This window comes from Hyperolius riggenbachi, chromosome 6, assembly GCF_040937935.1.
Source record: "Hyperolius riggenbachi isolate aHypRig1 chromosome 6, aHypRig1.pri, whole genome shotgun sequence".
In the NCBI taxonomy this organism is placed as follows: domain Eukaryota; kingdom Metazoa; phylum Chordata; class Amphibia; order Anura; family Hyperoliidae; genus Hyperolius; species Hyperolius riggenbachi.
In genome coordinates, this window is record NC_090651.1 from 232,708,845 (window position 1) to 232,722,256 (window position 13,412).

The window sequence follows — 13,412 nt, forward strand, 5'->3', positions numbered from 1 at the left end:
ATTACAGTAGCATAGGCATAAAATTTCAGGTTCTGGTATTATTATGAGTGCATCACCTGTCTCCAAATCCTGTGATTGTTGAGTAATACAGATGACATGTAGCAAGCAAGATAGGTATATAGAAAATTTGAATCCCGTGCGGAGCCCCACCATTTGCTGGCATGGTGTCCAGCATCCATGCACAAAAGGTGATTGGTGATGCTCTATTTCCAGATACTTATATTGCAAAGAGCAGTGGCAACGTGCAAGAACCAGGTGGAAATGGAACCTTTGGAGGAGCAATATTAAAGCTGAGTGCTACCGAACACAGGCAGCTCAGTACTGTACATGTGTGAGAGCGCATTAGCGTGCTTTTGTGCAGGTGCATTTTGGACCCGCCTGTCCTGGGTAGCACTCTGGGACACAAGTGCCACTGATGTATAATGAGGGTACATGGCGCAGTGTAATTTCACCAGGGGACAGCTCTGAAACAAGGTAATGAGGGCTCAAAAGGATCCGGAGCCTTCCCTCTACATAGGTAATCATAATATTTTTATTAAAGCCAAGCTTTAAATTAACATAAAGTAATCACTATATCAGAAGTCAATTCGCAGAACCTTCATGTACAGTTTTGTTTAGTAAAAACCTGTTTATTCTGTTTATTTGGCAATGTGTAGACAGCTAACATGTAGAACTATGGAAAGAGAATGCTATTGTCCACATTATCAGATACTTAACCAATCTAACTATTCCCTCCCCTGGGGAAAAAAAAAGAAAAAAGGAAACCTGCAATACAACATTCAAGCTGCTGGCAAGTGAATAATACTTCAAAGAAAGTGCTTTTGATATCACTCAACTATAGTGTCCTTATCACCCTCAGCAATATGTTGGTTCATAAACTACTCCAGCCTTCTCATAATTCCCATTAACCCTATCCTTGCATCAGCGATATGAGCATGTGAGTCCCGTCTAGTTGGGAGAGATCTCTCAAAGACATGTGACCGGGTTCCTCTTCTCCTTGTTACCTGTGTAGGCTGTTCCTCCATCCAGATAATTTGGGGATGGTATGGGGCTTGGAGAGTGTAAATGCTTCTCTGTAGGAGAAAAGTCCCAGAACATTCTGCATCCTTTGCTACTGATGTCACTGTTGATGTTGTTAGCTCAGATTATGATTTCTTTGAAAGTGAAGAACAAGGATGTCTTTCCACAACAACATCATCATCATCATCATCCTGCATGCTATACTCATTGCTGCAAAAAGTAAAAAACTTTCAAAACACGTGGTAATGGCACACTAGGTTAATTGGTTGTACTGGTAGTATACTTACTGTCAAGATTTCAGAGTGGGCCAGAGGTAAGCCAATTCTGCCATAAAACCATAAAGAGTTTGTTTGCTTGCACTGGTGCAAGTGCTTTGATCATTGCATTCAGATTTTAACTCTTTTAAAAAGTTGTCATGAACACTCCTCAACTTTGTCTTTACCTTGTGAACTGAAAAACAAAATACATTTTTTAATTTTTAGTAGGTTTATGGCAACTGGAGAAAGCTACAGCTCTATACACTTCACATTCAGGATTGGCAAGGGCAGAGTCAGCGGAATTGTGACCAGGACAAGCAAGATACTGTGGAACATATTGAGGCCTCAGTAAATGCCCATACCAACAAGCCAGTCTTTGGAGCACATTGCCTACAGAAGCCGGTGGGGAGTGGAATTTTTTATTTAACTTAAAATATTTCAGTGTTGTTTAGTTGGCAGTTGCGGACAGGGCCGGGACAAGGTCCGCCACCAACAGAGGCTGAGGTGTCCAAGTGCGCCCCCCCGATGGGTGTGGCCATGAAAAGATGTGGGCGGAGCTAAATGTAACAGTGTAACGTAAAGACAGTGGGCCCTAGTTTTCTCCCAAAACACAGGCAAGGGACCCTAAAGGTAATTACACAATGTGTCCCCCCCCCCCACCTACAAACAAGGGACGGGGACAGCAGGCAGAACCCTTCAGTCAGCAAGACATGTAATACGGGAGCTTTTCAACAGAAAATACATATAATGGTGCAGCGTTTCCCCAGACAATTCACATCATAGGGCACCGTTTCCCCAGACAATTCACATAATGGCGCAGCTTTTCCCCAGACAGTTCACATAATGGCGCAGCTTTTCCCCAGACAGTTCACATAATGGCGCAGCTTTTCCCCAGACAATTCACATAATGGTGCAGCCTTTCCTCAGACAATTCACATAATGGCGCAGCCTTTCCCCAGACAATTCACATAATGGCGCAGCCTTTCCTCAGACAGTTCACATAATGGTGCAGCTTTTCCCCAGACAATTCACATAATGGCGCAGCCTTTCCTCAGACAGTTCACATAATGGTGCAGCTTTTCCACAGACAATTCACATAATGGTGCAGCTTTTCCCCAGACAATTCACATAATGGCGCAGCCTTTCCTCAGACAGTTCACATAATGGTGCAGCTTTTCCACAGACAATTCACATAATGGTGCAGCGTTTCCTCAGACAATTCACATAATGGTGCAGCTTTTCCCCAGACAATTCACATAATGGCGCAGCCTTTCCTCAGACAGTTCACATAATGGTGCAGCTTTTCCCCAGACAATTCACATAATGGTGCAGCCTTTCCTCAGACAATTCACATAATGGCGCAGCCTTTCCTCAGACAATTCACATAATGGTGCAGCCTTTCCTCAGACAATTCACATAATGGCGCAGCCTTTCCTCAGACAATTCACATAATGGTGCAGCGTTTCCACAGACAATTCACATAATGGCGCAGTGTTTCCCCAGACAATTCACATAATGGCGCAGCGTTTCCCCAGACAATTCACATAATGGTGCAGCTTTTCCCCAGACAATTCACATAATGGCGCAGCTTTTCCCCGGACAATTCACATAATGGTGCAGCTTTTCCCCAGACAGTTCACATAATGGCGCAGCCTTTCCTCAGACAGTTCACATAATGGTGCAGCCTTTCCCCAGACAGTTCACATAATGGTGCAGCTTTTCCCCAGACAGTTCACATAATGGTGCAGCCTTTCCTCAGACAATTCACATAATGGCGCAGCCTTTCCTCAGACAGTTCACATAATGGTGCAGCCTTTCCTCAGACAATTCACATAATGGCGCAGCCTTTCCTCAGACAGTTCACATAATGGTGCAGCGTTTCCACAGACAATTCACATAATGGCGCAATGTTTCCCCAGACAATTCACATAATGGCGCAGCTTTTCCCCAGACAGTTCACATAATGGTGCAGCGTTTCCTCAGACAATTCACATAATGGCGCAGCCTTTCCCCAGACAGTTCACATAATGGTGCAGCTTTTCCCCAGACAGTTCACATAATGGTGCAGCCTTTCCTCAGACAATTCACATAATGGCGCAGCCTTTCCTCAGACAGTTCACATAATGGTGCAGCCTTTCCTCAGACAATTCACATAATGGCGCAGCCTTTCCTCAGACAGTTCACATAATGGTGCAGCGTTTCCACAGACAATTCACATAATGGCGCAATGTTTCCCCAGACAATTCACATAATGGCGCAGCTTTTCCCCAGACAGTTCACATAATGGTGCAGCGTTTCCTCAGACAATTCACATAATGGCGCAGCCTTTCCCCAGACAGTTCACATAATGGCGCAGCTTTTCCCCAGACAGTTCACATAATGGTGCAGCGTTTCCTCAGACAATTCACATAATGGCGCAGCCTTTCCCCAGACAGTTCACATAATGGTGCAGCTTTTCCTCAGACAATTCACATAATGGCGCAGCTTTTCCCCAGACAATTCACATAATGGCGCAGCCTTTCCTCAGACAGTTCACATAATGGTGCAGCGTTTCCTCAGACAATTCACATAATGGTGCAGCGTTTCCTCAGACAATTCACATAATGGTGCAGCTTTTCCCCAGACAATTCACATAATGGCGCAGCTTTTCCCCGGACAATTCACATAATGGCGCAGCCTTTCCTCAGACAATTCACATAATGGCGCAGCCTTTCCTCAGACAGTTCACATAATGGTGCAGCGTTTCCACAGACAATTCACATAATGGCGCAATGTTTCCCCAGACAATTCACATAATGGCGCAGCTTTTCCACAGACAATTCACATAATGGCGCAGCTTTTCCCCAGACAGTTCACATAATGGTGCAGCTTTTCCCCAGACAGTTTGCATAATGGCGCAGCCTTTCCTCAGACAATTCACATAATGGCGCAGCCTTTCCTCAGACAATTCACATAATGGCGCAGTGTTTCCCCAGACAATTCACATAATGGCGCAGTGTTTCCCCAGACAATTCACATAATGGCGCAGCGTTTCCCCAGACAATTCACATAATGGCGCAGCGTTTCCCCAGACAATTCACATAATGGCGCAGCTTTTCCTCAGACAATTCACATAATGGCGCAGCTTTTCCTCAGACAATTCACATAATGGCGCAGCTTTTCCCCGGACAATTCACATAATGGCGCAGCTTTTCCCCGGACAATTCACATAATGGAGCAAGCCTGTAACTTCGCTCGAAGTCGCGGCAAAGTGCGCATGCACGGCTCATCCGCACTCCTGGCAAGATGACGCAGGCCATCTCTGTAAGCTTACTGCACACACGCAGTTCAGACATCAGAGAACCGCGCATGCACAGCAAGCTTATGGAGACGGCCTGTGCCATCTTGCCAGGAGCGCTTACGAGCCGTGCAAGCGCACTTTACCACGACTTTGAGCGAAGTTAGAGGATTTCAAGAGCTCCAGCTGGATGACTGACGGGGAACCTGTGGGACCGTGGAGACTACAGGGGGCTAGAGGAAGCCCCAGGTATGTTAAAAGGTCTTTTTTTTCCCTCAGTTCAGGGTCTATTAATGATCAGAACATAAAGATAAATAATAATTCCATTATTTATTGGTGTGCTAGTGCAGAATTCATTGTCTCATCAGCCACCCTGACTGTGACAACACATCACTGTCTGTGTGCTGCAGCTGCTGCTCCTCTCCCTTGTGACTTGTCTGAGGGGAGGGCGCTGATCATATACAAATATACACATTAACTGGGCACTTGTCTTGGCTATCATGAGGACTCACACACTTACTTGAGTTGACTATGACCACAGGACGGGGCCAGCACAGAGGAATCCACCATACACTGTCTCCTGCCTGACTCCTCCTAGCTGCTGATTTGCAGGACAGGAGACGCTGAGGCACATTCAGCCAGCTTCAAGGGGGCGGAACTCACAGGCTGCTGATGTCACTCCTGTGCCAGAGAGATGCACGCTGGCTTTCTCTATGAGAGGGGCTGGCGGCGGGCGGCATCGGTGACCATGGCAACAGGCACAGAGCGGAGTGAAATGTATCCACTGACTCTGCTCCCGCTCTGTCTTCCCCGGCACTGCAGCCAGCCTGGTCAGCGAGCACTGTGTGAACTGAGGCGGGGCGCAGGCAGCGTGACCACGGGGGGAAAGGCGGGCAGCCAGGCAAAACAGTCCTGCTGCTCCTTGCGCCTGCACAGACTGTCAATGACTTCCGCCCCGAGGCTCCAGCCTCGTCGGCCTCTGTGTCGGCACGGCCCTGGTTGCGGATGTGGACTACAATTTTGTGTACATAGATGTGGACTCATATGGTAATAAGAGTGATTTGGGAATATTCCAGCATAGCGAACACATGGAGAATGTTTCACACACCAATACAATTGAAGGTAGCATGCGTCTGCCATAACTTTGTTCGCCAGAAGGAAGGGTGCTTGTATACGAGTGACCATACAGATGATCCACACATTCTGAGATACGCTATCAGGGGGACTGCCCCCGCACTGAGGAATATGGATCATTAGGCCGAATATTTCCTCTCATGACCAGGTCAGGTACCCTGGCAGAAGAGAAGCATCACCCTTTTATTTCTCATTTGCTCTGTTAATTTGTTTTCAACATTTTGGTTTCTAAAGTTAAATTGCTATTTTAATAGTTTTAAGATAATATTTTGTACTGTTCAACTTAGTTTTCTTGTTTCACGCCTTATCAGATTCTTATTGCATCTACTGAATATATGTACATGCACACACATCTAAAAATACACACATGCCTATGTACACTATCACAATAAAAAATGCAAACACACCACAGCCTCCTTCCTGTGGACACTACTGATGAGCTCGAATTTTGCATAATCATAACTTTGCATCAAAATTTGCAGTTGCGATTTCCAGCAAATTCGTAACTAACAGCTGTAATTAGGATATGTCATTTTGGTATTAAGAAAAATGTCATAATTTATATTTAAGTCAATACCACCTACTTTAGTAGAAAACATACAATTTTTCAAAAACACCTTGTAGTTTTTACTAAAATCGATTTTTAAAAGTAATTTTTTTTAACCTGGTAACATTTTGCTGCGGTACACTTTAACTACTTGCCGACCGGCTAACGCCAATGGGTGTGGCCGCAGTGGCAGCCCCAGGACCGCCTAACGCCAATTGGCGTCAAGTCCTGGGGCTCTGATTTGCAGGAGATCGTGCGCAGGCTGCACGCGCATCTCCTGCTCGAGGGGGGGGGGGAACTCCGCCCCCTCTTCAGTCTCCTAGTGGCAACAACTTGGGGCCGATCAGACCCTACCAACAGAGAGCTCTGTTGGTGGGGGGAAAAGGGGGTGGGATCACTCGTGTGCTGTGTTGTGCGGTCCTGCAGCTTGGCCTTAAAGCTGCAGTGGCCATTTTAGTTAAAATGTGCCTGGTCTTTAGGGGGGTTTACCACTGTGGTCCTCAAGTGGTTAATATATACTGTACTAGTTCTGAGTTCTGTATACACATTATACAAATACATACATACACAAATTTGCAATTAGCCACTAAAGTATTTAATAACGGTATTTACTTCAATGTAGTTTACAAAATTTTGCGTGATTTCAAATGGATTACGCAAAATCAATTCAGTTTCAAAATTGTAATTACATGTAATTGTAATTCGAAAAAAAAAAAGTGCGTAAGCGAAATTAACGCATTAGGATCATCATTAGTAGCCACAGTGTACAGCATAGGTATTTACCTTGTTTGGAATGCTCCTTTTGCTGAATGGTGTTGAAGTCCTTCACATAGTACTTTGCAATTTGCTCCCACATTTGCCTCGTTTTCTCTTGGTTCTTTTGATCTGGGTTTTCCATTTGCTTTCATTTCGCCTGTGCCCACCTGCTTGTTCTACGTTGGCCACTGGGTATCCAGAATATTGTAAAGGTCAGGATTTTATGTTCCAACTATTGGATCATATCGACTGATCCGTTCGAACCCATAGGTGTGAATGAAGATTATCTTTACCATAGGACTCATTTAAATGTCAGATAAAACGGTTGAAAACTTACAGTTTTGCATCGTGGTGTGAACCGAGCCTAATCTGCCAGTGTGTTGCCAGCATAACATAGGTAATTCAATAATTTAATTGCAGCTTGAATAAAGGAAAACCTTGAAGAAGATTTCACTCCTTGTGACTCAAACAGTTATACTTTAGAAGGCAAAATAACACAAATTTACCAAGGGCAAGGTTTAATCACCCTGTCAGCGGAACATAATGGCTTGAAAGCATGCTTTGAATTTCTCTAGAGTAAGTTAATAAAATTACCCTCATCCTACTTTTGCTAATCCAATCCAACACTCTTTCTCCAGCTAGCGATCCCCACAGAGAAAAAGTTAAACTCACTCTGACCTTCAGGCTTCTCTTCAAAGTCTTCATCTTCATCCTCTGAACCAATAGAATATTCAGACTGGTTATCAGAAAGATCATCTTGCCATTCTAAGAGGAAAACAGAGAAAAATAGACGTTAGAACCCAAATGGATAACAATCAGGAGATCGTCTTGACCCGGTATGGTTGCAGTCTTAAATGCCTCACTTACCAGGTCTCCCAGCTAAGTGGGCCAAAAATATCCTGACTGCAGGAAAGTACTTGCAGGCCTGCAAATGATGCTTTAAACTAGTGTGGGGCCAAACAAAAACTGATATTTCAGGTTTAAATAGAAGTCAGGCATGGCCACCAACCAGTTTCACCTGTCTGGGGCATCTCTAACCACAAATCTCTCTCTGGATCTATAAGTAGGGAATTTCTTATCTTTTTGCCAGCACAAATCACTTATTGCATGTAGATAGCCATTTAAGAAATACTGTAATCATTTTTACTACTACAGGTTATAAAAGACACGAGAGTCATGTGAGGGAAAGTAGTGGGCCAAATCTTAATACTACATGTACTAATCCTTATTAGGAGCAAGAAGTTTTGAATCAGGATGATACCATTTATTGGTTAACTTAAAAAAAATAAGAGTAAGCTTTAGATTTTTTTTTTAAGTCATCTAATGCTGGGCATACACGGGTCAATCTGGCGGTGGATTAGCTGCCGGATCGACTCCCGCCGCGTCCCCGCTCGTGCACCCGGATCGATTCCCGCTCGTCCCCGCCAGCGCTTCTTATCTCCCGCTCGATTCGCCGCTATTGTCCGGCCGCGGGTATCGAGCGCAGAATCAATCCCCATGGTGATCGGACGCGTCGGATATTATCAATCGAGCCATCAGCGGCTCGATTGATAAGGGGGCATCGAGCCGTGTATGCCCAGCATAATGAATGGTATTATCCTGATTCAAAACGTCTTGCTTTTACTGATCACTAACAAGGTACAATACTCTAATCCTTATTTAGTGATCTGTGTTAGTTTACATGTTAATGAGGTGAACTAGATAATATCACTGCATACGGATCAGTACCTCTAGATTGGAAGCATCTGGCAGGGCCCTCTGCACTACTGTTTCCAGCTTGATTATGCAATCTCACTGTCTGACACCCCTTTTGCGGACTAGAACAGACTCTTGTTGTGAGCTCCTTGTATGTCCTACATTGTATGTTAACCCATTTATCTATTGTGCTGCACTGCGTAATATGTTTGTGCTTTATAAATACATTAAATATTAATAACAAAAATGTATTAACTAAAAAAATTAAATCAATTAATAACTACCTAGAATATTTGCATAACATGGTGCAAAAGTCTCCATCATGAGATAGATGATTTTAATTTTAAGTAAACCAGGTAAAAAAGCTTTACCTCATTTCTGCATTAGACTATACTTCCTATCAATAACAAACTACAGAAAAGAATGGCGGACCATTAAAAAAAAACGTTCTCGTAAATTTATGTACGCTTGATGCCTGTAAAAAATGTGTACACCTGTCACAAATTGTTTCTTTTTTTATTTTGTTTTGTTTTTTATTTTGTTTGCCACGGTTACTGTATCTTACCAATCTTTCTTCCAAAGTTCTGTAAACTATGTAAAAACACAACCTTTACCGATTCGTTTTTCTAAAGTGCTCCTTGGCTAGCTGGTGTAATGTCCCTTTGCCTCTAATACCTTCTGATCAATTAACTAGAAACAAGAGTGGAGATCAAAAAATTCTGGCTCTACAGGCTGCATTCTTGTTCCAGGTGTTTGACTCTGGCACTGCCAAACCAAGATGGTCACCATTACAGCCACATCAAATTGCACTTTTTTTTAAAGGAAATTATAAGGAGCAATTCCCATTTGCCAGCTATTTCATGTTTCCTTCAACTGTCATTACACTTACTTTACTGTCTGGGGTGAAGGATGTAATTCTGTTTTCCTGAAATTGAGTTTTATTACAGTATTAACTGGCTGCATTTTGCCTATTGTTACAGCCTGAGGCGCAGTCTAGTTACATAAGCCAAGAGGACTTTACAAATTTCAAGCGAGTAAAGCAATCATTTACAGGCCTGCTATGTAAAACAGGAGTTATGCAAAAAGCAACTCTCCCTTTGGAGAGAATTCTTAAAAAAAAAACTGCAGGTAATGTTGTCTGGAGTCTCAGTAGTTGAAAGGATAGGTCATGAAAACCCCAGGTAGTCAGTATCTGGTTATGTGGACTACTGCTTGGATATGGGTTTAGCAAGTGTTAGGGCGGATAACTAAAAACTGGAATTGTTAAAATATAAAAAGCAAGAAAATACATAAAAGGCCTTGCCATATCTTGACGTCTGCTTCATTTTCAAATGGCAAAAAAAACAAAACAAAAAAACAAAGAATTGTAGACGCAGACATTGTCAAGACAAGCTAATCATGTGACAGGAAGTTTATCACAAGTTTTGTCATGAGTCAGAGTGCTTGATTGATAAGTTATATATAATGATTAGTACCGCGCATATCACCTTGATCCTCCTGAGAAGCATCATTGTAGTTGACTTGCTTACGGATCCGCTTTCCTTTTCCGAGATTCCTGGCCAGGTCCTCTTGCTGCTGCTCATAATGGTGCCGCAGCAGCTTCTCCCAGTAATCAGGGTCCACGTTCTCCTCCTGTTTGATGATCTCGCGTTCAACTTCCTCCTGAAGGTTAATAATACAGTGCAGCCGAATGAACAACAAAATGCCAAAATATTATTCACACCCATGCAGGGCCCAGGATTAGCCACAAACTAGATCATTTTAGAAGAATTTACAAACAATAATAATCTTTTGTAAGATCCTATGTAACCCTTTATCTCTAACATAAAGGATCTTTTACGAATAAATCAATCAGAAATTGTGCCAAATAAAACATCTGCCAATCCATTAGCTGTCAGATTACAGTATATTTCATTCCCTTACTGGAACAGTGGGTACTTTCAAGTTATTTTTGAAAAAAATTCACAACAGTAGCAAACAATACAATGAGCAGCACTGACTATATACTACTTTAGAGATTTGCTTGCGCTCTCATGGCAAAAGTCGGAACTAACTGGAGCAAGCAGGCTCAAGAAAGGGGGAGAAGCCTCAGGGCCCTTTTCCACTAGAGCGATTGCTGAATCGCAAAATCGCAAATCGCTAGTGATTTTTAAATCGCTAGGGTTGTTACTTTATCATAGAAATCACAAGAAGTATTTTCCACTACAGTGATTCGATTTGGAAATCGCAAATCGCAATCACTTTCTGGAGCGATTTTTACAATGATAATGTAATGCAAATGAAAATCGCAAATCGCATAACAGAATTAATGAAAAATCGCAATCACTGACGTTTGTGATTTGTGATTGCTAGTGGAAAAGGGCCCTCACTCTATGTGTGTGGCTGTGTCCTTTCTAGGGCATTATATACTGTAGTTCATCATACATGGATGTATGGATCACAAAACCTCTAGATCAAACACGTCAAACTCCGGCCCGTGGGTCAAATCTGGCCCTCAGAGCCATTAAATATGGCCCTCAAGTGGTTTCCCCACTTTGCATTATGTTTGGCCCACTCTAGACTACCAGGGAAACAACATTTGAGGTGAAGCCCTAGAACACTAGGAAAGCCATATTGGCAAGGTAGGAGGAAAGTACTAAACATTAGAAAACTTTATAGGGGAGGGTGGGGCCTCTAGACACCAGGGAACTCTATAGGGGAGGGAGGACCAATAGACACCAGGGATTTGTGTAGTGGTTGGAGGGGGCCCATTAGACAACAGAGAACTTTATAAGAGAGGAAGGTGGCCAGAAGACATTGAGACTGGCCTGCGACTAGGTCCCAGTGTACAATTTTGGCCCACATTGTATTTGAGTTTGACACCCCTGCTCTAGATTGAGACATTGTAAATGTAAGTTCAACATAATCTGGATCACTGGTTCACATGCACCAGGTCTGCAAAAATGTAAATTGTCAATAAAAACAAAAATATTAGCTGCAGAAATGTATAGATATCTGGAAAGCTATGGGACATTAGTCATAGCTTCTCTGTTACTTGCAATGCCCTCTGTAAACAATATCAGTACAGTACATCAAATAATGGGAACAGGCTTACCTGCAGGATGCCTCACAAATTCATTAAAGCAGTGTAAAGCTGGACACCACCATAGCAATACAGGAAGTGGCAGTTGTTTACATAATGGGGGGGGGGGAAGCTTGCTTGCACCAAGTCCACAAGAGTGCCCCCAGTCTGTACTGAAATAAGAACATTACAAGCAAGAGATTGGGGGCAATCCCATGACAGCGCTCCTAATTTATAAACATTGGAGAGTAGTGTAACGCAATGGGACCCTGAGAGATCCAGCAGATCTGGAGAGGACTATGTTACATTTAGAAAACTGTCTATTATAAGGTGGCAAAAGTTTGCAACTTCTCACCAGGGTCAAATCAGATCATTGTGAGGTTTGCTGTCGGTAAAATAGCAGTCATGCAGGAGTAATTACAGTATATGCAGTGCAATCTTTTTATACTATAACTAGGAAACCCTGTATTTATTACAAATATTTGCAAGGAGTTTTGAATCAGGATATTAGTACTAAGAGATTTATTACAAAAATGTGCAAGAAGTTTTGGATCAGGACATCATTTATTAGACAATAATTGGTATCATCCTGTTTCCAAACTTCTTGCTTTTACTTATGGCTAACACGGTGCAATTCTACTTTTACAAATATTTGGCATTGCAGGTGCATTTATGTTACTGAAATTGTACAAGCACAGTTCTACTGACTTGTTAGCAAACTTCACTGTGATCTGACATAACCCAGATGAAGGATGCAAAGTAATAGTAGAGATTTTGTAAAAAAATAAAATAAATCCAGCTAATGTTTGCAGAATCACTTAGGTTCTTCAGTGCTCTGGGACTGCCTGAATACTCTTCCACATGGCAGGAGATGGGTGGCCAATGCACAGCCTCTCAGCTCCTCCCAAGGACCTGCAGTGCAGGCTGCTACCAAGACCTCAACACAGGCAGTGGGGTGACATCATTTATGCACATCTAAACGTGGTGGTAGTTGTAACAGGTTTTTTACTGCTTTGGTTACAAAGATTGCCTTTTTGACTGCATTCAATTAAAGCCGGAATTCTGACAGATCAGAAGCTGCACTGAGCACCAAGTGCACAGCTCGGCCATCCATGCAAAAAAAAACAAAAAACTGAATTAGGGCCAGTGTCTCTAACACACACACACATGCCCGCACGCACGCACGCACGCACGCACACACACACCTACCTACCTTCCACCCAAAATACACACACATTTTCATTTTGCGTATTCATTTATTTTGAGTACAGCTGGGGACCTGACTCTGAACAAACTTTCTTGTGGTATATGAGTTGTATCTGCAGTATATGGCTGTGTCAGTGCATTGACTTAACTGAGCTAGCACCTGCTAGTACTCTCAACAGTAAGAAAAAGAGGGTATTTTGGTACATACTATGAATAGTTCTATTAAAATGCCTGCAGCCAGTAGTGTGACATTAGTAGCTGAGTTGACATTGCTTGAAATGACTTAACAATCAGCTTCTGCCTTCTGACACTGCTTTCTACCTCCCACTTTCCCAGTGCTTTTCTGCTTGCTCAGCTGATCCTGAGACTCTCCTCTATTCTACAGAGATCAGCATGTTTTCCTCACAGTGCAGTCTTCTGCAAGGATCAAGGCATTGTAGGTGTGAATTAGGTAATGTA

The 13,412-nt window shown here is 43.0% G+C and overlaps 1 protein-coding gene across 7 annotated transcripts in view; it reads right to left on the reverse strand.

Moving 5' to 3' along the window:
* CHD5 (chromodomain helicase DNA binding protein 5) overlaps positions 1-13,412 on the reverse strand; it is a 401,420-nt gene that overhangs the window by 124,808 nt on the left and 263,200 nt on the right. For 4 of the 7 annotated variants that reach the window (XM_068240507.1, XM_068240503.1, XM_068240502.1 and 1 more), the window contains exons 25-26: positions 10,162-10,348; positions 7,664-7,756 (exon numbers count right to left, since the gene is read on the reverse strand). In XM_068240507.1, coding sequence (XP_068096608.1) covers positions 7,664-7,756; positions 10,162-10,348 — 280 coding nt within the window. The remainder of the gene's footprint in view (positions 1-7,663; positions 7,757-10,161; positions 10,349-13,412) is intronic. The other 3 variants (XM_068240506.1, XM_068240505.1, XM_068240504.1) reach the window with 3 other exon arrangements.